General features: G+C 41.0%; 1 protein-coding gene across 2 annotated transcripts in view; it reads left to right on the forward strand.

Annotated features, from left to right (window-relative positions):
* raver2 (ribonucleoprotein, PTB-binding 2) overlaps positions 1-26,270 on the forward strand; it is a 63,973-nt gene extending 37,703 nt beyond the window's left edge. Inside the window, exons 5-16 of one of the 2 annotated variants that reach the window (XM_084011368.1) lie at positions 1,581-1,772; positions 5,704-5,824; positions 8,950-9,032; positions 9,142-9,240; positions 9,609-9,720; positions 11,173-11,507; positions 13,390-13,498; positions 14,276-14,457; positions 15,026-15,133; positions 15,472-15,573; positions 16,570-16,788; positions 18,720-26,270. In XM_084011368.1, coding sequence (XP_083867494.1) covers positions 1,581-1,772; positions 5,704-5,824; positions 8,950-9,032; positions 9,142-9,240; positions 9,609-9,720; positions 11,173-11,507; positions 13,390-13,498; positions 14,276-14,457; positions 15,026-15,133; positions 15,472-15,573; positions 16,570-16,788; positions 18,720-18,860 — 1,803 coding nt within the window. In that variant the 3' untranslated portion in view covers positions 18,861-26,270. The remainder of the gene's footprint in view (positions 1-1,580; positions 1,773-5,703; positions 5,825-8,949; positions 9,033-9,141; positions 9,241-9,608; positions 9,721-11,172; positions 11,508-13,389; positions 13,499-14,275; positions 14,458-15,025; positions 15,134-15,471; positions 15,574-16,569; positions 16,789-18,719) is intronic. The other variant, XM_084011369.1, reaches the window with a different exon arrangement.
* The last annotated feature ends 123 nt before the right edge of the window (positions 26,271-26,393 follow it).

Consider the following 26,393-nt stretch of genomic DNA (forward strand, 5'->3'; position numbering starts at 1 on the left):
ATTTGCAGACATTATCTTGCCGTTTTTTCTGATATTTTGTAGACCAAAACAATCCATTGAGAGAATAATTAGCAGATGAGTCTATAATGGAAATAGCCACTAGTTTAATTCCTGGTAGGAAGTATCCACTTTAAACACAGTGGGGAAAGGGACTTCCAAACAAGTCCTTGCTAACGTATCATATAACATATCCTTTTAAAGGGTGAGCTAAATCAGGCACTCCTTGTGTATTTTGTCAGTGTTTTGAATTCAGCCACTGCCAACAGTAGGTCAAGTGTTCCTAAACCATAAGCCATTAGCTTCTAGCCATTGTCATTATCCAACATCATCCATTAGCATTGAGCTATTAGCCTGCCTGCATTATTTAGCTGCTCCTCCATACACTGGAAATGACTGAGCCTCCTTGACAGCAAAGTCTTATCATCTTGGGAAGTGATGTTACTGGTCAGCAGGACTGTCTGTCCCGGGGAGGTCCCTTTTATTGACCAGTAACCATAAAAGAAACGGGATAACATTGTTCCATTAGCTTTCCATGTTGTTTCCTGGAGGAGGCCATTAAATCGGTAGCAGGATTGAATTATTTGGATCAGATCAGTGCTCATTTTGGTGTGGTTTTACACATTATGGGAACTTGTGGTGTGTGTGTGTTATTCCATGGAGCAGCACAGGAAGAGTAAGAAGAGGATCCTCTGACTTGTCATTTTTTTGTCCATCCCTTTTGAAAAAAGTATTTGAAATATGATCTTTCACCTCTCTGGTGATACATTTTTTTATATTAAGCAGCATGCAGCTCGTATGAGATGATAAGAATGCATATTGCATATTAAAGAGAACCCACTCTATAACACAGTCTGTTAAAACAGCTCCTGGTGATCTCATATGACAATCAAATGGACAGTAGATATTTTGTGTGAGGCATTTCAGAACGTGGCCATCTCAGAGGAGGCCGTTATCCATTTCTCTCCGTGGCTCGTGTCATGTTTTGTATCACAGGTCTTGTATCTTCACTGCTAGCAGCATCGGATACATTGGCAGTGCTTTATCCATCCACAGTGGTCGCAGGTTTCATTTGGCCCACTTGCTCCTGGAGATGAACATCTGCCGTGAGGCGCTTCAGGTCGTTGGTCTATCTGTTGCTTCTTATGCTCATCTGGGTTGAAGGGGGACGATTAATCACCCCTGGCAACACATTCACAATCACAGGCCGTTTCCTCCCGATCACCTGGTTTATAGATTCACACCCACAACCTTGTTGCTGTGAGGAGACGGTGCTAATAACAGAGCGGCAGTAGTTATTTTACAAAATGTGAGGGGGCACATCTTCGTACAACTAATGAAAAAACAAACCACAGATCTCACAGAGGTCAAGAAAATACAAGTTTTCTGGGAACAAAGCAGCTCAGTCGCATTAATAATCTTATTGGTTGAATAAAATTGTCAATAAGACAAGTTTTTATTGTCCCGACGCCCAAAATGACCACCATACATAATGTGTAATTAATAAATCATTTTGTGTTTCAGTTGTGATTTTGAAAACCTCCCAGCCCCAATTTAATGCTCTCACGTTGTCCATCTTCCAGCTGGCTCAGGACGAGGGCAGCCCGGTGCGAGGCTTCGGTGTGGTGGAGTATGAGAGCGCTGAGCAAGCGGAGGCCATGCTGATCGAGATGGACCGAACACTAGTGGGAGGACAGGAGGTCCGTCTATCACTCTGTACCCCCGGCACCTCAGGGAGAAGCACCCTGGCTGCACTCATCGCCGCCCAGGGGATGGTGAGTACAAACGCATTGATGCTCTCCGTAGAAACATGTACTCAAATTTGGACGTCCATACACTGTACCACCAAAACATCGGACATGCTAGGTGTCTAACACAACTGGTTATTCAAATATACGTCTATGATATATAACAGCCTCTAGCTGATATCGTCTTTGGAGCTGTGGAATCCCTCCTGAACTGTACCGCGGTAGCAGAAAGGCACTGACACCATAATTATAGTTCTACAGACTGATTGGGCTCCTCCAGTGTCTCCTGCTGCCGAAAATAAACCAAACTCACAGCACAGTATGACACCCATACATGCAAACACACGGACGCTCAAATGGATGCAGCAGACTTACATACACAGTAGATACAAGTGATGGGTGGTGGAAAAGGAGCAACACTTGTTATTCTTTATGAGGACATGGATTTATATGCAGCTATGTTCTCACAAATACAGAATCTAGATACACATGTGGGTGAGTAAGATGACCGGCTGAGTCTCAATGCTTGAGTACTTGTGTGTGTGTAAAGGAGACAATACTGGCACACAATATTAGATACATTGTTTTTGTGAAAATTGTATTTAGGAGAATAGTGGTCGTTAAGAGGGGAACTAGTAGTAAACTGAGTGTACATTATCTTCACCAGCTGATCAGTACTTAGATGATTTTAATACGTTTGTCATTTTATTTAAATCAACTAAATTTTAAAATTTAAAAAATATATACTTTCTAATATTTTATGGATCCATTTCTTGTTTATTGATTTATTGTTTTTTATTGAAAAAAATAATTGAAAAAAAAAAAACACTTGTTTTGTTAGCCTACTTTGTTTTATTTGATGAGTATTCCCTTACAAATCCAAAAAACAAGTCTTGTGAAAATGGTATTTTAGCCAAAGTGTTCACTGTGAGACTTTATGGTAAAAACAATTCAATATAAAGTAGATTTAGTAGGTTTTTTTTATTTGCCTCACACGGAGTCCAGTAAACCCTAATAACCCAAAGTTAATAATGGCATTCATTCACAACGTTAGTGGTAATTTGGTTGTGTTTTGCACATTTAACAGCCTTTAGTCACAAATTACAACAATATCGCTCCTGTCACATGGAAAGCCTCAATTACATTTTCACAAGAACTGCAGGTTTATGGTTCATTATGAGTTACCCACAGGCCACAAAAAAACATTACAGCTCGCTGTTTCCTCTCATCTGATGATAAATATTTTAGATCACAGTTATTGATCTTATGGAGTATGACAATTAAAAGTCAGAGTTTGTAGCTTTCAAACACCCAAACTGCAACACTGGTAAGCCTATTTCGGCTCCACTTACATTATCCCAATATCCCAGTAAGTGTGATGATTTACTCATTCCTACATTACTGTTACACTTTAGACTTGATTAGATTTCTAAACTATATCTGACTGCTGTATTCTCCATGATTTTTTTTTTTTTCTCGGCTGTTGCAGAGCAGGAAATATCAGTGTGTGACCTTGAGATGGAAGGGTTGGAAATAAAAGGTTGAAAAGCAGAGCACTGACGGGCAGAGAGTCTGAATTGCAACAAGGATACAAAGTCATTGAGAGAAAAAATGTGCCTCTGAATAAATTAGCCGAGACAGATAATGCGTACGGGAGGAGGGAGGAGGACTTAAACTCAGAGAAAGAGAAGGGTTGAAAACCCACAATCGAAAAGAAAATGTTTACATTACTGCCATGAGGCTCTTGAATGTGAGAAGCTGGTAAAAAGAAGCATCAGACCTTCAGAAAGAGATCAAGGCCTACTACTCCTGGCTACTGTTCTACTCTGAGGCATTTCTCCAGTTAGTGAATGTGAGTGTGAATGCTGAGGACCAGATGGCCTCCTCCTCCCTCCTCTCTCCTCCCTCCATCCCTCTCCTTACGAGAAACACTTCTCGCCTTCTTTTCTTCGCGGCTCCCTTACCTCCCTGGCGTGTGTGTGTGTTAGTGTGTGCGTGTGTGTTATTGTGTGGGTGTGTGGCTGAATTTACTGCCAGTAGCCAAACAGACTGATGCATGCTGACATTTTCTCCAGCAGAAGGAAAAAGAAATGACATAGCTCTCCTCCTCCTCCTCTCTCTCTCTCCCCTTGAAAGACGCTGTCAGCTACCACTGGCCTTGTTCAACACACACACACACACACACACACACACACACACTAGACTCTCCTCTTCCTCTTCTGGCTGACAGGCTGGAGTCAAACCCGCTCCATCCCCGTCAGTAATCCTCTGTGTTCAGGATGTGACAGGGAGGAAACAAGCTTGAGTGGAGCTGAAGTCGCGCTGTAGCTCCGGGGCAGACGAGGAGGAAATATCACCGTCCTGCTAATGTTGTTTTAAATAGCCGTGTCTTTGGGCCAGACAGCGAGCGCCGCCTGCAACGCCGTCAGGGCTGAGGAGGATCTGCAAGGGACGCTTGCATTCGATTTGACGCAGTCTAATTCAATAGGATTTAATTTGAGTCTGTTGAATTACATTTCACAGCATAATGAGTGATTCAATTATTTGGGTATGTGGCCTACAGTGTGTCTTTCGATTAAAAGCGAGTCGGCAGCGATCTGTTAAGTTCCAGGAAAATTCAACTCGTGTCAAACTAAAGATGAGGGGAAACGCACAACGTTTCTCCGAGACGGGATCAGGGATTCAACCGCTGCACCTTGATCACAGAGATCCACTTTAAATGAGATATTTGACTTGGAAAAGAGACACTTACTCTTACTTATGTAAGAGTGGAAACGTGTCCAATTCTGAAACGAGGGAGCTGCTCTTCCTGTAATAAATCTCTCCGCAACAAATCGGCCACTTGAGCCAGGCAAAGTATTTGAGGGTGCAGAAACTCAATTTTCTCTGAGTCTCTAAAAGAGTCTCTTATAGTGAAAATGGCATCATTCATTAAAACGATTTCATGCCAAATTTATGTTTTGATATTTCAGAAATGTTTGTATTGAGGACTTTTTTTTAAAGTTATTTCTCTGCATTGATAAGGATATAATTAAGGATTCAGCTATATTTAAATGAAAATCTGATGAGAACTTTTGAGTTTTTCACACATCTGTCAGTCTGAGCTGATCAAACAGCAGCCAAAGCACTAATGAAGAAGATTAGCTGAGTTTTTGAGTGTTACTCCACTCCTAATGAATAATTCTTGACAACTTCTTGTTTTCTCATCTTAATGATGCTTTGCTTTTTGAAAATTAATGAGAATTTTGAGGTCAAAAATATTTAATTGAAATGAATTTGAAACCCTTATCAGGGGCTTTAAAATCTTCTCTTGTGGTACACATTTATATATACAGTACATATGTATATTCATGCCAATATTCAGTGTTTATATATATATATATATATATATATATATATATTGTTTGTTTGTGCCTTTTCTTATGGAATTTAGTTTTATTCACACCTCGGCCAGATTGCAAGATTGCAGCAGATTGCCTAAACTTTTTACATAAAAATGTCTGAAACGTTTTTTGTTGACACTAAAACTTGGCAGAGAACTTCTGAATTTGTTGCCCAAAATGTCTGAAAGGCGGCATCCCTACTTTTTTATTTTTTACCTTCCAATTCTGCCTTGTTATTCCCGTATCTTTTCCCTGTTCCTTTTCTACTGCTGCTCCTTTTCTGTTTCTCAAACAGCTTTGTCCCTTCCTCTTTTTTCTTTTGTCTCCCGGAGAGACTCCCCTCTGCTGACATTGCAGACATATCCCGCTGATGTAAACTCGTGTAAGGGTTAGTAGAGCCATCACCAGGGACTTCTAATGACAAGATCAAAACAGTTACTGTTCACCACACACACACACACACACACACACACACACACACACACACACACACACACACACACACACACACACACACACACACACACAGTCTCATCTTTTTTTCTCTAACTTTTGAATGTGTTTGTGTTCTCCAGATTCTGAGTAATAGGAAGGGTCTGCTACCAGAACCCAACCTGGCCCAGCTGTTGACCAGTATGACCAACCCTGCTGCGCTGCAGATCCTCATGAGGCCGTACCACTCTGGGAAAAGAGGAGGTATGCAAATGGCATGGAGTAAGGATCATCACGGATTTTCATTTGGTTTCAACTCTTACATCGAACACCACAGAAGTTACGCTAAACAGACATTATTTTTAAAGGGGCAATGTGTGAGGTTTTGTAACTATAACCGTAGACTGGATGCTATGATGAGTGGTATTACTAGATACCTCTTCATTACACAGACATATATGTCAACACATAATGTATAATGTTTTTAACAAAAAGAATCAGGCCATATCTTACACATTGCACCTATAACATGAATTCTTTTCACCCAGTTATTCACAGTGGCCTTCATCAGCATATGTAGCTTACAATACCTTTTAGTGTGCAGTGACCTCGTGCTAGCTTTCCCTGACATACTTTATCAAGAGCTGAATGGATGGGGGGTCGCTTCGCTATAGAGTGTGAGGCGTCACACTTCCTTTCACAGTTAAAGGTTTGCTGTGGAGATCAGAACATGTCCAGTGAAATAACAGCAGCATCATTAAGTAAGAAAATCAATAACAAAGGGTTCAGGGAAGGTTGGGCCTGGCCTCTTATGAGAAATAAATCTATAAATATATAGTGTTGTCATCTGGGAGAAATGTCACAAAATGTTTGCTAATTCATGAATGTACAGGAACGAGTGCAGGATCTAGAGCAAATGGAATCGCATGGAAGGGGGTCTTGAATTAAGATTTATTTGACGTAAAACATGAACTTTTTAAATGTTTGAAAGCTCCATTCAAGATCACATCATGCTGCACTTTAATAACATGCAGCTACAAACTTTCACCTTGATACGGCATATGATATCTACTGTGTGCTCGTTCCTTTGAGTCGCCTCTCGGCTCCTGAGGGGTCTCGGATCATAATCAAAGATCCACTGTAAGAGTCTGCTCCTCTCTTATATGCTGTAATCACCTTGTCGAGAGCTTCATTATTTGATGAATGGCTAATCAGGTATTAAAATGAAATCATGTGAGATTAGTGGAACAAATGAGAACAGGAAGGGGAGAAGATGGGGGAGGTGGGGGAAGCGCTCTTAAAGAAGAGCGGGCACAATTAAAGTCTAAAATTAGGGCCTTGATTAAATGTTAAACTTTCTCTACCTAATCTCCACGAAGCGACCATTGACTTTTACATTCATTATGAGGAGGCCTTGTGATTCAGAGAAGGAACACACGCTAAGGAGAAGGAATGTGTGCGCACTGTGCAGATGTGAATCCCGAACAGAGAAGACACGTTGATGTGTGAATGTGGGCAAAACCCTCAGAACATTTATTAAATGTTCATTTATTCAATTTCTATAATGTTTACACTGTTGCTTAAAACAATAACATATTAATCAATGATTGTCAGTCAATGCAAATTGACTTTTTGTTGTTGCCATGGTGATAAGCAAGAGGATACATTTTTTCTGTATCCACTGGGGAAAATACAGTGTAACTGCTCATTTTCAACATGTGATTCAAATGACTCAGCAAAGAAAACCATATTGTGTGTTGAGCAATTTGACTTCTTCCAGAATTGATCAGCATGAACAGCAGAACATGTTGGTTTTTCATCACTTGATTCTTTTTTTAGAAGGAAAGGTAATTATTTGTGCGGAAACACGCGCTGCTCGTTTCATAATATTCTCTCAGCGGACTGGTTGTCTTTATCACAGCTTTGCAGCGAGCCAAACACACTTCAAATACAAGTTTAACGCAGCAGGTGCACTTTGAGGTTCTTCCAGGAAGCAGAAGTAAAACTAAAACAAATTCAACGATAGTCATGACAAATCAGATAATTATGAGATACCATAAACAAGAGCTGGACCACAAAAAAATATATATATATATAAGATTTAAGAAAACTGGAGTTGCAAGAAGAGAATTACTCTTCGCTTGAACATGATTCGCTTTGTCTCTCATGGTTGAAGACCATGTAAAACAGTAATTCTTGTAGAAAACTTACACAAGAGTAAAAGTAGAAGAGTAATACACGAGGATCTAACACTTGTTTCTATTTTTTCGCTCTTACTTTATCGGCAATGATATGTTGTAGTTTCTTTCTTTCGACATATGTACTTATTATAAGTCGCTTTGGACAAAAGCGTCCGCTAAATGCCCTAAATGTAAATGAACTGTTGTATTCGTAACATATTAGCCGCTAGTAGCAAGTATACTGCTAACTGCTATATGCTAACTGCTATATGCTAATGTTTTAACAGAAAATCCTCCAACTTTCAGGCATTTAGGGGAAGTTTCACCAACCCCAGAATTTAGCTTAAGCCCATGTTTTCTAACTTATTTTCATAGGCATAGTGTCACAGTCTCATGTTTCATGATAACGATTGTCACCCTCACCAGCGACAAGGTCTTGCACAAGATTTTTTAAAAATTTGTATCTACCGATAGGGTTTTTTAGCGTAACCGTTTGTTAATTCATATAGAACTAGAACACTGTCACACTCTCATTTTAGTGTAGAACGTCAGATTGGATACGGCTGTACCCAATGCCAGTTACACTGCTAAAGAAATGTTGCTATAGCAACATAACGAACGGGTCATGATGGAAGAATAAAAAGAGAAGGAAAAGCACTTTGACTGCCATCTTTATAAATGTAGTGAAGTCATTTCACATTGCTGCGTGTTTCACAGCCATTAAAGGAATATATTTAGATTTTTTTTTTTTGTACAATTTCTCTCTCTTGAATTTTATCGATTTATTCTTCCTGCATCGTGGAAAAACAACCAGAGAGATGCTGAAGCGAGAGTCCGCTGAGGAATCTGTCACTTAATAAAGACAGACTATTTAGCAGGATTTATCATTTTTCTGCATCTTGTCTTCTCTGCATTGGTTATTTTGTTTGTTCGAGATTCTTTTCAACTGCATCTTGAACAAGAAAGTGAATTTTAAAGTGTGTGTGGGGGGGGGGGGGGGACATTATGAGGGAGGCAATTTGCTTCGAGTTTACATAATATCCCAATATTTCTTCACCCGTGCTTGTTATGAAAAGGGACGACCGCGATTGTCGGGGATGTGCTGCAAATGACTGATGGATGGGTTGTCTGACTGATAATTCTGCCTGGATGATAGATTAAATCGCAAAGAGCTGCACTGATCGATGTTTTCGATGTTTATGCTTCTAGGGAAGTACGGGCGTCACGCCAGCCTGCCGTTCCTCAGACCTCCTCTCACCACAGCTCTGCTCACGCTGGGAAAAGCACACCAGGTCACAATGACATCAACACCTCCTTGAGATTTTTTTTTTTTTTTTTTTTTTTTAATGTGTCTTAAAGCATTTGTCACAGTAATAATGTCTATTTTCCTTCACCTTGCAGAATGCCATGTTGGGTAATGGACTAGTTCTCCAGAACCTCTTGCATATGCAGCTCGCACAGCAACAGCTGCTTCACATCAAAGACAAACGCATCAGCAGCGTAAGACACCTGTTTGTGTTCGTCCGCGTGCACGCGATCATTTGCGTAGTAGGGTTGAACACATTTTCCTCTTCAGCAGTCGATGCATAATGAAACGAAACAACCCCCGAATATCGTGCAGCCCGATTGCTTCTTTCCTGTTTAAAACGGAAGACCTGGAGGTTCCTTCCACGTTTTGATTTGCATATTTTAAATCGTCTCTGGTGATTTCTTTAATTGCTGAAGTGATGGTTAAGATGCATTGACTGATGTTTGGGATATATATATATTCTCTCTCCATCTTTGTTTTCTTTGGATAACTTTTCCTTGTGTGTCTTCTTTCCCTGGCCTTCTTTGCATAACCTTTACATTACACATCTCCTCCACAGGTCTCCAGTCTGCTCGGGGACCCGTCCAGGCTGCTGATGCAGAAAGCTTTGTCTCTGCGGCCTCCAGGCCTTTTGCAGCTGGGGAAAGGCCTCCTGGGAGACTCCCCTACAGGTGAGCGGAGCCGGGTCTTAGTACGCCTTCATCAAAAGACCTGGTGTCATTATTGCCAACTAATGAGACCATATGAGACCTGCAGCACGTCTCGCACCAGTATTTTTGTTAATGCTGTGTCCGTCAGATTTTTTCATTTGTTTCTTTCGCCTCTTCAGGCTTCAGCTTATGTGTTTGTGCTGTAAAACAAAATACAGTACACACATGTAAAGAGACGGGGCTGTGCAGCTTCTGATAGTGAGGCTCTTAGATTCCATTATCTCCACCAGGAGGATCAGCTAATCTCCCACTCTGCTGCAGCAAACCGCAAAGGATGTTGGGTGACCAGTTGTGGGTGAATCAGGATCTCTCATGCTTGCAGTGACTCAAACTTTCTCAAAACGCCTGTTTTGTGCAGCCACTGACTGCCTGCTGACTCCTCGCTCACTGCTCTTAACCGGCCCCCGGCTGCCAGTGGCAGCAAGTGATAACACATCTGAGTGCATCGCTGAGCCCCAGCCGCTGCTCTGCATCCGGAGACACAGTGGGGGGGTGATATACATGTAAACGGATATGTAAATGACCTTCAGTCATAATCCGTTAATGTGAGGTGTGGGGTTGCCCTTCACAGATGCATATTACTGAACACCTCCCCAGGATGCGGCGCATTTACAATTCAAATCTCCAGCTGAGAAAAGCTGTTTTGTTTTAAATGGAAATGATGTATCGCAGACACAAGCAGTTGTGTATACGTGTGCTGATGTATTTATGTGTGTGTGTGTGTGTGTGTGTGTGTGTGTGTGTGTGTGTGTGTGTAATGCGAGGCTTTTATCAGTGCGTGTGTCTGCTGGGATTGTTAGCTTAAGGCTTGTTAGAGCCGATTCTCTTATTGTGCTGTGGAGACCATTTGTCACAGCAATATTGGATTTATAATAAGTGCGATTATGCGTTCACCTTTAGTGCGTGTGTTTCCGTGTGTGTGTGTGTCTTTAAATCATGTGCATTCATGGCCGTATGCTTATGCTGTGCTTGTACATATTTGTGTTTATGAAAACTGAGAGTGAGTGAAATATGGAGAGTGTGGAGCAAAGTGCAGGGCTGTAAATACACATGATGAGTGACGATGTAGGAGCAGGAAACCCATTCTGCAATATCCCAACTGGCTCTGCAGAGACGGCCAGGCTGAGCTCTCAGTCTGTCTGAGTGTCGTGAGTCTGTCCAGAGGAGATGGAGACGATGAAAACATATTTGCATGTTTATCTGGCATCTCTTCCCTCCTTACTTCATTTCCCTTCATGTCATTTCCTTTCCTTTATATTGTTCCTCGGTGCTGTCTTCCCATGTTTTCCTTTCTTTCTTCGTTCTTACCTGTCCTTTCCATCCCATTTTGCTTTCTTTTTCATCTCCTTTCCTTTTACATTGCTGTTGTTTTACTTGTTTCCTTATTTTCTTTCCTCCGCTCTCCTCTTGCAGAGTTAGGGCAGGAGTCGGTGCCGCCGTCTACCCACAATGCCACAGTAGTGGTTTCGGCAGCAGGTGTGATGCCTTACTTCCAGGGTCGAGCCGGATCGGGTGAACAAAACAGCGGCCATTCTATCTCCACAAACCCCTCCGCTTCCTGCTCCACCTCCTGTGACAGGCAGCCAGCTCCTCCTGGGACCATGGTGAGCTCCCATCCGCAGGGACAGAGCTACTCCCTGGGTATAAGTAACTCAGGCCTCGGGCCGCCTCCACCTAAACCCCCTGGAGGAATGTATACGTCAACAGGTCAGCACATCAGCTCAGACGGCTGCCCCCTGTCCAGCATGGTGAGCACCAGTACACACCCCTCTGAGCCTTATAACCACACTGCCCCTCACGTTCTGCATCGCACATCATTCTTAGTTAGTTACTGTTGCTACGCGCTTCTCTTTCCACTCAAAAAATTCATAGTAAATCTTGAAACAGTGGGTCATCGAATTCAGACAGAGAAGACAAAAGCAGCAACTTATGCTGTCAGTGATTCTAACCCAAGACACATTTTTGGTCGAATTCATTGACTATCTCCTTAATGTCCGCCAGCTGTCCTTGTTAAAGTCCGGTGTTGACACACAGCCCTGGCTCTGTATATGGAAATCATGCAAAGTGACCACACAATACAATTCTAGCCAATCAGCAACAGGGACAGGGAAAGCGAGAAGGCCAGTACACCTGAAGGAGGTATTTTGTTGAATGAATCCAAATATATAAATTAATTCATCAAGTAAACAATCAGTACAACAATCTTTCTGCAGGATTGCTGACTCCACCTTTAGCCTGTATTTAGTCCCAGCTAAGAAAATCTGTGAGCAAGCGAGGTAATTACTCTAGATTCATGTGTTGAAACGCTGTTTCCTCCTGACTTCAATGTGTTCCACTGACTCGTTTTAAAAGGAGTCCTAATTGTTCTCATGATAGCTAACTTACACACATGACATTGTGCTAAAAGACTGAGGCCAAAGCTACACATCGCAGGCTAGCATCCTCACCACCTGGTGATTTTTGTTACCTGGACATAAATAAATAAAGTTTTATTTTACATATTTGTTGTATTTTAATGGTATCTTTAATATATTTTATTGTAAGTTTTCACTTAGGCATATTATTTCTAAGTACAAAACTTAATAAATGTGAATGTACGACGGCGTATTAGAGCCTTTGTAGGAAAAAAATATATATACAGTATATATTCCAAGAGAAAATTAGCAAATTTAAAAAAAAAAGGTCTTTAGGTCTTTTTTCTACAACGGCCCTAATACGCCATCATATGTATGAATCTGATTCTGAATATAAGGAAAAATATAGAAAGAATTTCAAACCATATTCAGACCATATTTCTGACCCTGTTGGAAAACATTAAGATGTATTTAAGCGTAGCAGCCAAACAGTGCATTTTAACTGTTCACATTACAAGAGAAAAGGCTTTTTGGATGAGGAATAACCGATGTGTTTGCTAACATTAAGCCGTCTCTGGTAAGTCGGTTGGATTTACTGGAGAACTTCCCCAAATGGGAATACAAGCATCAGCCTGTTGAGCAAGTAAAAATGGGAATGTTCACTAACTTGTGACATTTTATAGACAACCCAATTAAAAATATAATCATTTACTCCTGATTTAGTCTCATCAGGGCTTTAAAACACACATTGAGTGAGTGTATGAATAATGGCCTCGGCCCCTCAAGGGCTCTCCCTACTGTAATACACTTCTGTCTCACCCACTTTTACACCCGTCTGCCCCTCTACAAGTCTTTGACTTGGCCCGTTTTAAATAAGGCGCTGCTGTGCTAACATCATCATCCATAATAAGTTAGAGTACTGAGATAATCACAGTGCTGAAGTTCTTAGGGGAACTGATCCAGTCCCAGCGCTGTCTTCTGTAAAGTGTCTTTAATGGAGGGAACGTGTAATTAAACAGAGAGTGCGAGCCTCCCGGGTTCCCACAGCGTCTTCAGCATTTCATCAGAATATTTACCAAATTAAAAACCTTACGTCAAGATCGCCATGTCGTTTTGGCTGCGATGAAATTCACCAAATGTAAACCAATCCAAGCCGAGAGTGAAGATAGAAAGGATGCAAAGTGACCAGTAATTCAATTATCTGTGTAAAAAAAAACAACATAATTAAGTTTTCGTAGACTCTCTGTGAATAATTTTAATTGGTTTCCCTGATTAGGTAAGCGCTGGTCAGGGCTCTCTGTTGGGCGATCCTCCGAAGGAAGTCAGACTGCCCTCCAATCCGTATCTGAACCTGGCCAGCGTGATGCCAGGGGTGGTCCTGCAAGGTGAGCACAAAAACAAACAGCCATGCATCCATGTATAGAGGTCGGTCTTTCAATGAAGGTGACCTGAGATACAGATGTTTGGGGACCTCTCTTAAAAAAAAAGTATTTATCTAGAAACTCCTTACAGCACTAAATTAGTCTAATATTTTGCGTAATTTACTTATTCAACGTATTCAAAGTGATGACCAGACTGCCCCAGGCCAAGAAATAGTCCCGCTCAAACATACATGTAAAAACACACACTTTTTTTTTTTTTTCACTTTTTAAAGTAGATGAAACAAACAAGATAAATAATTTGATTGTTGTCTTTGGACAGACAAGATAGCTGTTTCCTGACTTTATGCTAGGCTAAATAACAGGCAGCTGGTTTCATATTTAACGCATCAACGTAATGCTTTATTTTGAAACCCTCCTGGAACATAAGCACTGATCCGACGTTGGGTTGGATGTTAAATACTCGTTGTGTCTCCACAGCGGTGCTACTGATGTGCTGCTTCTGTCACGCCACCGCCTCTTTGTATCTCTGAAGCTCTGAGAGCTACTCTGTAGCGGAGCAAGAATTGTGCACTTTGGAAAAAAAGGGGACGATGCTCCAGGAGTGTTAAACAGACTAAATCCAGCTAAATGAAGCAGCGAGCTACACACACTTCAGAGCCAAGCTTCAAGGACACACACTGATGGATTTTCGTTGGAGTACTCCTTTGAGATATTTTGCCGAGTGTGATTTCCCCACATTATCCAACTCATTGTGCTTCCTCCACCTCCTTCCTTCCTCAGGGTCAGTGGGGAGTAAAGCCCAGGGAGGACCGCCAGGCTCCGGGATGTACGGCAGCCCGGTGGCTCCTGTCGCCTCCCAGGGCTCCAGCTCCTTCTCCCACAACACGCCAGTTACCACCACAGCCCAGTACAGCACCGATACCTCCACTGACTACAGCCAATACAACCAGGCCTACACACAGGTACGGCGGCTCATACAGGCGCGATAAACGGGTAGAAATGAAGAAATAAGGGGATGGATGGAAATGAAAGATGGAAATGAAATGTGTGAGAGTCGGGGATGGTTGTTGAATAGATGGATGGGTGCATAATGAGTAGATGGATGAGAGCGGCAGTGACAGAGTGAGCTGTAGCTACATGAGGCAGGGTGGTGGAAGAGATGAGTGTGGGTATGGATATTTGGACAGACAGTGTGAGAGGATTTGGCACCGAGCGACGTGTCTTTCCATCTGTCCCTGTTCTCTTCGTCTGTCTTAACACTCTCCACTCTGAACAAGTCACGAAGCCTCCTTACTGGCTGTCGTCTGCATCCCTCTCTCTCTCTCTCTCTCTCTCTCTCTCTCTCTCGTCGTAGTTACGCCTCCTCCGGCAGCAAGTGACAGATCTGATATTTGAAGCGCCATGCAAACCTAACTTTAAATGTTAATTACAATCCACTCATCCAAACAGATGAATCAGGATTAGCGAACCATCGATGTCTCTCCAGCTGATGTCTGCTGGTGTGTGTGTGTGTGTGTGTGTGTGTCACAGGAGGCCATGCAGCAGTGGTACCAGCACTACCAAGCACAAGCCCACACCTACGGCGCCGCTGCTCCCCAGGAAAGCACGGCCGTGGACTACAGCAAGGAGCACACACAGGTAACGCACACACACACACACACACACACACACACACACACACACACACACACACACACACTCGTTTGTAATGTGCACAAAATGATGGATCATCATTTTTTTTAAGTGGGTTTTTTTCACCAAAAAGTAACAGATTGGTATAATTTAGAGAAATTATAGAGATAGATTTGGAGAAAACACTAACGATGTTGTAGAAAATACCACTAAACTGCAGACCGTTTGTTTTTATTATTTACAATGGATACAGACATTCCTAGATCTTTAATGAAAATATATAAATAAAAACTTTAAACAATGAGCTTTGTCAAAATGTGTAAATGAACCGTCTTGTGTTTCAGGCTCCTCCGGTGACGACCTACGGGGATTACAGTTCCTACATGCAGGCCGTCACGCAGTACTACTCCCAGCCTGCAGCAGCCAACCAGGCCTTCGCCAGCAAGGTAGACACACACAACTGCCTGACCCGAAACGTAATTCAGAGACCTCGTCTAAACCTTCAAACAGCAGTCACTGTCAAAGTCATACACAAACACAAACGCCCATCAGTGAAGTTAGGAGCCCAGCATGTGCCAGGGAGGAAAGTTTGATACTAATAAATCATTTGTTTCCTCAAATTAGTGAATAGCAATATGACTTTTAGAGTTTAATTCGTTTGAGACTATTTATTGGCATAATTGATTAATTTCAGCATACAAACGACCAATTATTATTGTAGAAATTGTTAAGTAATTCGATCCGTGGTACCTGACGGTCTCCATAAAAAGACCCCGAAGCTCTTTAAAACCAACACTGTCTCCTGCAGACATCGTGTAAATAATCTGAGCCGCAGCTCTCAGAGCAGCACACTGGTATTTACATACAGTTTGTCTGTGACCTCTCTCTGGAGACACCGATACCCTGTTAGAGGGAACGCATCACTCCGCACCCAGCAGCTGATACCAGACTTCTCCACACACCCTGAGCAGTCAGGTCCAGGCTTATCTGCGGAGTGTATGTGTGTGTGTGTGTGTGAGAGAGAGGGAGAGAGAGAGAGTTTGGTCGAAGATGCAGCCAGGGTTACATATTGGTCCACTGAGCTCACTGTTGGTGGAGAAACTGATATCTTGGAGGAGTTTCTTCCTGGTATTAAATTGAACTGAAGACGTGTTGATATAACATTGTAACATTTAGTTTTGGCCGGTTGTCGTCAAGAAAAAGAGCAAGCCCATATCACAGCAGGCAGGAGATGAGTGAGTGATCCTGTTTGAGTCACCTGTCACTCTGACTCATAATAGCCACTAGGGGGCAGAAAGAATAAATCAAAGAATGAGCGTCAGTGAATTGGTCAACAAAACTAACATGTAAGAGCTTTAGGGAATATTTCATGTTTTCCCTGACTTTTAAAGTCAGTCAGCGACCTGTCGTTCAGTGTGTGTGTGTGTGTGTGTGTCTTCTAGGAGGTAGATGTGTGTAAGCCTCTGGGAGTCTCTCTGCATGCAGTCAGCAACGGCGCCGCCCCTCCACCGGCCGTCCTACCGGCTGCTGCCGTGCTCCCGACCTACAGCACCCTGCCTTTAATGCCGGGCTTCCTCGGGGCGCCACACCCGGCAGCAGCCACGCCGAGCCCCGTCACGCACACACACCCCGCCGCCACCGACTGGAACACCTACTACTATGTGAGTAGAGGAAGATGAATACTGGGCAAAATGCTACTTTATGCTTCTACTCCACTACGGATATATATATGGAGACAAATATCCTCCTTTTTACTTCAATACATGAATTCAACATCCTTAGTGCTAACTTACTCGTAACTTTGGAGATTTTGTTCCAAAATGTAATTAACAAAAAATTAAATCTTATATTTTCTATAGAATCTATAGATTAAGCTACCCAATACTATGTAAAGTAATTACATTCAGGCTAGCCATACATCAATATATCACTACTTCTATCCAATAATATGTCAATATATATATGATTTTTTAATAGGTCATTCTGCAGAATACAGTATTTTACAATGCTGTATTTACTCAAATCGAACATGTGAATAATTCGTTTTTTGTCCCATTTTCCTTCATGATGATCATTCAGTGGTTGTTGACAGTAGAGCTGAAGAACCGTTCTGTTAACCAACAACAGGAAGTGTTCATTACTAGCTGCTGCTGCTGTAAATGCTTTACTGCCATAAATTATGAAACAGAGTCTGGATTTGCCTGGACTGCAGAAAAAAAGTGTTTCCTTGTATTTAAAAAGTACATATTACAAGAAAACAAAAAAATTCTTGTTTTTATAGGTTTATATATAGGTTTATTGAACTGTTTTCTTATGTTATCTTATGTTTTCTCACAAAATATTAAAATTGCATGGCTATAGGGCTTGAAATGCGGTGAGTAAAACCAAAACGCCTCATGTATTTCACGTCGTTTTGCACATTTTTACGGTTATCTATCCTTTAAAGGGTGTCGGGCTATTAAACTGCTCACAACCCCACAAGTGCTGCTTCGTCTTGAGGGGTCACAAGCCACATAGTTTAGGAGCCGCTGCTGCAGAAAGATACGAGATCAGATCTATCACACGTGTGCCATTGTTCTGAGATGTTGCAATCGAGCTACAGTACAGCCTCAACTCTGTCCTCATAGTTTAAGGCAGTGAAAGAGAGTGATGAAAGAGGAAAAGGAGAGAGACACGATGACGTGAGCAGACGGGATCCAGACGCCTCAGCTAAGCCTCGTCTCCAGAAAGATTTACATGTATTTGTACAGACGGTCTCTGTGGCCCTCTCTCACTGCGAAGATCCACCTTCAGATACAAACACGGGATGTTTGCATTGTTGTTTGCAACTAGTCACGCTTTCACTTTTTCCAAACTGTTCTTTTAGTTTATCCTCAGTTGAAGCGCTCGCTCAACGTCCCGATGAAAACACACTGGAGGCTTTATTATCATGTGTTTCATGGATTATTTAATACTTTCTCATGATAGTTAAACAGATGTATTGACTACTGATGCTTATGTACGCAATCCAAATGATTACTAAGCCCAAAACAAGGAATAAGAGTACAGGCTAAAATATAACATCAATATCACCAAAGAAATTGTAGATGATCTGCTTGGAGAAAAAAAAAAAAAAAAAAGGCAGAGCGAAACATTGTCAAGATGTGTTAATGTTTTCAACATATAATGAACTAAAATCGATCAAATTCTTAGTCGTGGCAATTTAAAAAGGCATGTATCTCTTTACTGAACTAATTCAAAACACAAAAAATAAGGCAAGGGAATTTAAATTGTGTAGCACCTTTCAATAACATGGTAATTCAAAGTGCTTTTACATAACGCATTGGAAAGAAACGAAAAATCATTATAAAAAATAAAAACAAGAATCTCAAAGGAATAGAATAAATAACTCAATAACCACACGATAGTGTTGTGCACTTAATTTGATCCAATGTTTCGGCGTTTCCAGCCTGACAGTCTAAAACGTGACATCCGGTCTGTAAGTGCAGCACCAGCTGGTCTTGTCCCTTTAACATGTCAGGCACTTAAACGGCATCACATACTGTTTCTTCAGCTCCAACCCATCCCTCCCTTCTCACTTCTGTCTCTCCAGAACCAGACGAGGGGCCATAAGAGGGAGTACCCTCAACTGGCGGTGCAGGAAGTGACATCGTCAGATGGCGCCTACATCGGGCAGCACTCCCAAGGCCTGGGTGGGCAGTATGCTGACTACTTTAAGAGGAAGAGGCTCTAGTATGAACCAAACCACCTTAAAGCCTAAAGCTTATGGAGGGAGGCACACACACACACACACACACACACACACACACACTGCATCTGCTGGATGTCACAGCTCCCTCTAGTGGCCTTTCTGTGGCTGCCATTTTGCATCCCTATTGTAGGTATTGAGTTTATTAGAATTTGGGGTTGCATATGGCTCAAGTAAAAGCCATAGTGCTCTTTGATCCTGGCACTTAGGTACACACACACACACACACACACACACATGGTGTTGCTTTTGTCCTGTTCAAGCCTTAACTCTTTAACTTAAACTGTTGTATCTCAGTGCGTCAACCGTTCTCAACTTATATTATCTTGTAAATCTTTTCTAATATAATGTAAAGTAAAGTATGCTGTTTCTGTACGTATAAGCTGCTTTTGTATCTGCAGCCAGGTGACCTGTCGGTCCGCCTGCTGAATCTGTCTTAGGACTGGTCTTACAGTCAGGTGTCTCACGCGCTTCGATGAGTCGGTCTAACTGACATGTCTTTGTTCCAGCTTCAGTGTCTTTGCTCTTTTTCCTGGTATCGGCCAGGTTTTATATCCCTCCGCCCCAGGAGAGACGTAGTGTGTGTGGGTGTGTGTGTGTGTCTGTGACTGTGTGAGCGTGTGTGTGTGTGTGTGTGTGTGTGCGTTCATATGCTGTTTCTGTAGGAAGTGTCAGCCATTTCAATCCCAAGTTTTGGGAGCACATCAGGAAAAAAAAGGGCCTGAACCAATCAAAGCCCTTAATTGTGGTGACTTTACAATAGCTTCCCTCAACGAACGGACATTTCTCTATAAAGAATGGACAGAAAATAAAAGGCTGGTGTAAATACAGTGTGTAATACAGAATATATAAAGCCATGCGTGACAGACAATATCACATTTAATAGACGTTCCCCAGCTCTATTGTGAGTCCATTTTCCTACATGAATGGCAGGAAAATATTTATTGTGTCAATCCACACTGTTATATATTTGTAATATAATAATAACCCAAGGCAATTCATACATATTGAATCAACGTGTGGACTTAAATGTAGTCATCTGGTTTGGTTTTCAACACTTAAGCCAAATTCTAGGGCACAGTCCGTTCTCTCCTCTTCTGCCTGTTGGAACACATTGTGTGGGTGTTTTCAGGGAGAACGGTTGGGTTCCATTTCCAGGTGCCATTCAAACAAAAAGGTTTCTTGTCCCGAATCCATAATACATAGTGACTCAAAGCAGGTTTTGATTATGTAGTTTGCACATAAATCATAAAGTCAAACTACTCAGTAGTTCTTTAACTGATGGTGGTGAATCGGCTCTAGAAAACCAACACAAAAAACAGCTAAACAAAACATTTAACTCTCTTTGAATTGATTTGATTGCATTTGCAAGGTGCACATAATTCTGTGTCCTTTGCTTTTGTATATGGAAAAATACTACTATACTATAAAGATTGGTATAATGTATACATTGACTATGTATTATGAGATTGGGACACTGTCTTTATAATTTGAAGGACTGTATGAGCTTCAAAAACTTTGAGCATTTCTGTTATTTTCTTGCTCATGTTTCGTGGCCAGAATGTCTGCACCTTGATTTTATGTTTTTTATTAATGTTAGTGTTGCCAGAGCTGATTTCTTGAACTGTTTTTACAAAATGAACAGAGAAATTATATTTTCTTCTTTGTGAAAAAAACTTCTTTAGGATGTTTTGTTTGTTTTATTAGAGCAAAGACAGAATTACACTTCATATCCATAAGGTTTGATGTTCATTACTATGGAGAGGGCTTGGTATTTTTAATATTACAGCGTGGACATTTTGTTTTTTTTATTTGCACAAACTGGCAATAACTAAGGCTCCTACTACTGTAGAACATTGAATGTAAAATATTTATTTTCAAGTGTAAATTATTAATACAGCATTATATATACTCCTACGTAACAACTCCTTCGCTTGTTAAAAGCTTTTTTTCCCTGTTTTTATGTGTCTTAATATTCTGCTGATTATATATCAGCAGAATATTATATATATCAGCAGAGCAGAATATTACTGGCATCGCCATGGCAACCGCTCTCACACACTGTGAAACCCAATAGGTGAGATCACATAATGCCAATACGTGGGTTTAGTCCAGATACGTGGTGCAGTTGAGTGAGTTAACGGCTCGAGAGTGAAGGAGTTGAGTATCGGTGTGCAGCTACGCCTATTAAGTGCTCGTTTAATGGCGTAACATAAAACAACTCAAGGGAAATACACGCAGCATCCCTCTGTTCTTTGTACCTCTTTGTCGCCACTCGGGCTGTCCTTTTCTTTAAACTGGATTTATTTCTGACATGTTTGTGTTTCACTTGGTAGAGAATCACATTTAACATGAAACTGTGACCCATTTTGAGCCTTGCATGCTTCAAATGTTTTGTTGAGGACATGGACAACACAGAGAAAAGGGGAGGGAAGTATAAGCGTGCAAAAAAAATATATTTATTTTTCACAAACACAGGCGGGAAGAGATTCAGACGATACAAGCCTGGTGTGTGTTCTTCGTTTCAGAGTGCCTGTAGTATTTAGCATGACGACCTTTGGCTCCTTTTCTATTCCCCATCTGTGAAATGTTGAAATGGAGGATGTGGACTGATTATATTTGACCGATAGACAGAATGCTCATAGAAATCTATATTTGGTCTTTTGATGGTGTCCTTTACCTACTGATCCCAAAACCTACAACATACGTTAACATGACACATATTAGATTAATGATACATTCAGCGTATAAACATTTTAATAGTTCATCATTTTTCACTTTTTCTTCACCTTTTTTCTTTCAAATATCATAAGGTTGTTTTTTTTTCACTATTTTGATTTGTGTCTTCTATGCTCTCTGTAAGATTCTTCTACTGGTGACTGCTAGTTTAGTTTATTATTATTATTTAACCATTTTGTTTTACTAAATTAACCACAAGAGTTTAAGCGTCTTTGAGTACTAAGAAAAAGCGCTATATAACATTTATTTTTTATAATTATTATAATTATAACTTATTTAGAATTTCTTAAACGAACACCTTACAACATTGATGGTCTTCCACTCTTAAGATTCTCCAAAATCCTTTCATAGAGGAAACTAAAAACTTGTAACTCAACAGGAGTAAATTAACACCTTGCAACATTTTTTTTCCGTTTGTAAAATTAACTATTTCTTGAATTCATAATTTAACATGGAAAATGGAAGATGTGTGGTGTCCTTCTTGGTTCTTTTTTAATTTAATTTAAACCATCTCTGCTGTTCTGCTCCCGTCTGTTTGTTGACTCTTCTTTCCTGAAATAGAAAATCAAACTATTTCTTGGGAAAAGCAAGAGATTCAGTCATTTTTCCAGCTTCCAGTTCTGTAGGGCAGAAAGAGTCCCGGTCTGTGTCTCCACTTAAATCAACTTTCACCTGACATCCCTTTCTCTCCATCTGTGGCTCTTTGCACTGTCATAGCCATTTCCCTCTTGAGCAGTTCTGTTCTATAGATTCCTCTCACATCAGCGTGATCCCCTTGAATCAACTGGAGCCACTTAGACCCAATGTGTTCCTCTGAACTAGTTGGCTGTCCGACTCAGAGCCTCACTTTCATTTGCTTCCTGGTTTGAGTGGAGGAAAAGTCGCTGGCTGGACTCCAGCTGATCACTGTCACCTCCACCTTTCAAAAAGACAGGAGGGACAAGTCTGTGTGTTCGGACCCGAGACCCTGTCTTCCTGGCGGTCTGTTTTACCTGTCTATCTGCAAGTCTGTCTTCCTGTCGGCTTGTCTGCCACATTAGAATCGTATTCATGGTGTCAGCTTATTCCTCTGCATTTTGTGTCACTTTCTCTGTATTATGCTACAGTATGTGTGTGTGTGTGTGTGTGTGTGTGTGTGTGTGTGTGTGTGTGTGTGTGTGTGTGTGTGTGTGTGTGTGTGTGTGTGTGTGTGTGACCAACATGTTAGCATTTCTCCTCGTCTGGCCTGATGCTTTGTGTGTAAATCACCCTTCCTGCACCTCCGATGTGTGTGTGTCCTGCTGGAGCTCGTTTGATCATTGGTTAGAATGGTTTCATATTCCTCGTTCTTTGCAGCCAAACTGTTGAAGCCGTGATTACACACAAAATACACTAAATTGTGTAAACGGTTTACGGTTTGAAAATTGGCCCCGGTCTGCTCTCACATCTTGACTCAGATTGATTAAAGCTTTGATTTGTTGTGCATTCCATCGGTAGTTTTGCCAATAACGAGTTGATCTTTGTGTGCGGGAACCAGTAGTTGCAGATTGGTGTGTGTGTGTGTGTGTGTGTGTGTGTGTGTGTGTGTGGGTGTGTGGGTGTAACTCTTGGCAGGTAATGAGGGTGTGGAGAGACAGGCTGGAAAAAAAAGGGAGGAATGGAAAAAGACAACTCCAGCAGCCTGCAGGCACTTCTTTTATCACATTTCTTTGTGGCTTTCTCCTTTTGGGTCTGCTCGCTCAGTGAAGGGTGTTGGTGTATGTTGCACGTACCTGTAGAGCTGTCACACACACACACACACACACACACTGGTAACAATAACAATGCTCTGGTCTCTGTTCTAGCTGGACTCTCGCCTCCTAGCGTGACCCAAATCTATATGAATACATTATTGCTCTCGTGGGTTTTGTGCTCATTATCTTTTCAGCTGTGGAGTAAATTGCAGAGCGTCTTAAGTACCAATAGAGACAAGAATCAAGGTGTACATCCCCCCCCCCCCCCCCTCCCGTAGCATATATCTGATAGTAGGCACTCACATAAGGTTAAACTGTCGTGGCTTGTGCAAATATGGCGTTTTAGTGCAGAATAATCCAACTTAACCTCCACCAATCACATTTAAAGGATAAAGCTGATGAATTTTTGTTGGTGTTGACAAATCCCTTGGTTCAAACCACGTTTGGCGCTCCAGTGGGCATCATAGGGATGGAATAGGTAAAGCATTGCAACAGTGTGGCTCATTAATGTGTGTTGCATTAGTTCATTATTGATCTACACCTGAACTTTTTCTTGGTTTTAACTGACGGTGTGGCCATAACATCTGCCAAACATCGTCTTCCTCCGCTGTCGACGCTGCCAGCAGATTGTGTCTCCGTGTTCATTCAGTGTCTCATCCTCGCTGTTTCACCAGTTGTTGCACGTGATGTCATAGAGAGGCGTAGTCTTCCTCTTTGTTTACAGGACCGACCAGCAGAGATTTCCATGAATCTGCCACATTGCATCAAGGTGAAGCCGGGGCCCGAGTTTAACACTGGGATTAGTGTGTTGAATCTAAACCACCATTCGTTTTGGTCTTCAGTCTTAGAAGGAAATACCATCAGAGGCCCATTATTTGGGACAATGCCACATCAGAAGAAAATCTTGATTTCATGACATCCCCGACACCTTTTTATCTTTTCTCGTGGCCAACTTATGCCATGGTCTTTCTGTTACTGTGCTGCAAGTCCTAAAGGATCAGCTTACCTTAATGCACATTTGCATGTCTGGCTCTGAGCTTTTGAATAGTCTCCACTGTTTGTTTGTTTTTCAACAAAGGACAACTTCTTTGGATATATAAAATGATAGCTGTATCTTTAATTTAACTGATGTTGCAATATTATCTAAATGCCTTCAACAGTTTCGGTGTAATGGTCTAATAAGCGGGACGTTTCTTTTTAAATATGTTATTAATGTAGAATATCAGCCCCTTTACTTTATTGGGGAATGCTGAGTGTTGGGACAGATGGAGAAAAAGATTGTATCTCTATGATTTTGCTGTGCCTCTCTGTGCCACACACTAGACTCGACGTCCTCATGATGATTGTACTGAAAGGGGCCTGGTTTCCCTGAACTGAACACAGCACAAACAAAGTCTGCATACACATGGGGCGGAGGATGTTCTTGGATCTGTTGTATCGCTGGTCATCTTAACCTAATAGTAAGCCGAGTTTCAGTTCGGAATAAATCCTGTTTCTGTGATTACACAGCCTCAGCTTACTTTTGTTTGTTGTTTAGTTGTAATAGAACTATGATATTGACATAAAACTACAGTTGGGTTTATATTTAGAGCTCATTTACATCAGATCAGAAAATGGTATTTGTAGTCTTGATTGTTGTGATTTTTTTCTCTTCTTCTTCTTCTTCTTTTATAGCTGAATCACTTTAGGTTAAAATTCAGATTTGTCTGTTCTTGTGTAAAATCCTCCTCCAAACTTCAATGTGTTGCCATTCTATAGGTATGTATTCTGCATATTACAGTCAGTGATGAGGCAGGATTTTGCGAGAGTGAATGATGTGTGTGTGTGTGAGAGAGAGAGAGAGAGAGAGAGAGAGAGTTGATCACAAAGCTTTGCAATACTGAAGTATTTCTGATTTTCTGACACATTTATGGTTGTAGATACATTTCCAAGCTTCTTGCTTTGTAAACCTTTTTTTGCTTTTTAAGTATGTTGATTTTTCTGACCTGAAATATACTGTAGATTTTGCAACAATTTTATATCACACTGACGTTGTTATTGTTTTACTGTGAAAATGTAATGAAAATATTTCTTACAGCAGTTTTAGCATGCCTACTTACAACTGTAATATAACTCTTTTCAGTTGATAAAACATTGAATTTGGACTGACACAGACAGAACACAACAGACATTGATTTTATTTATTTTTTCATTGTGTATTTATGGATACTTTTACCTTCCAAAATTCATACTTTTGTCTTACTTTCTGAAAGAAAAAAATATATATATCATTTTCTTTTCTCTTATTTTGAGCAGAAGGAATTGTCTTTTACATTCCTAAATAAAATGTGGACTGAAAACTGTGTTCTCGACTGACTTTTTCTTCTGCCTTTCTGCAAATATTCGCAGTAAAAGCCATACAGTTACATGAAGAATAACTGGTCATGATAATCTATGACTGGTGGATCTGCTCATACCCACAGATAAAGTACACGTTGTGTGCATGCATGCAAAGAAACCAATAAAAAGCACTTGCATAATAATGACAAAAATCGTTGGAACTGAAATAAATTAACATAAAATACCATTCAAACCCTGTGCATGATTTTAAGTCTTTTTATATACAATCAGCAACGCTGGCAATATTTTTTTTCCCTGCGTTATTCTGTGGAGTATAAAGACATGCCATATTAGGGAGAGGAAGTGAAGTGATACTGCCCTCAAGTGTCTCTCATAGGTACTAATCTTAATAGCTCCTTCCTCACCAAGTTAAAAAGTGCTGGATTTTTTATTTAGGCAACCAATCAAGTGTACACAGTCCTCAATTAAAGATGTGTTACATTTAACAAACTAAACTCAATCAGAGGAGATTAACACATCTCAAAATATGTGATTATCTGTGATTTGAAGAGAACCACATGGAAGAGGATCAGAGAGACACAACTGTAAAATAGTTTACTGTTACTGTGCAGTTGCAGCTCAAACAGCTCCTTCACGAGAAAAATGTTTTCATTTGTGTAGCTTTGGTATCTGCCGAGTGTTTATAATATATGTCTCAAAACAATAATTTATGAATATATTGCATTTG

This window comes from Eutrigla gurnardus, assembly GCF_963514095.1.
Source record: "Eutrigla gurnardus genome assembly, chromosome: 6".
NCBI classification, from domain to species: Eukaryota; Metazoa; Chordata; class Actinopteri; order Perciformes; family Triglidae; genus Eutrigla; species Eutrigla gurnardus.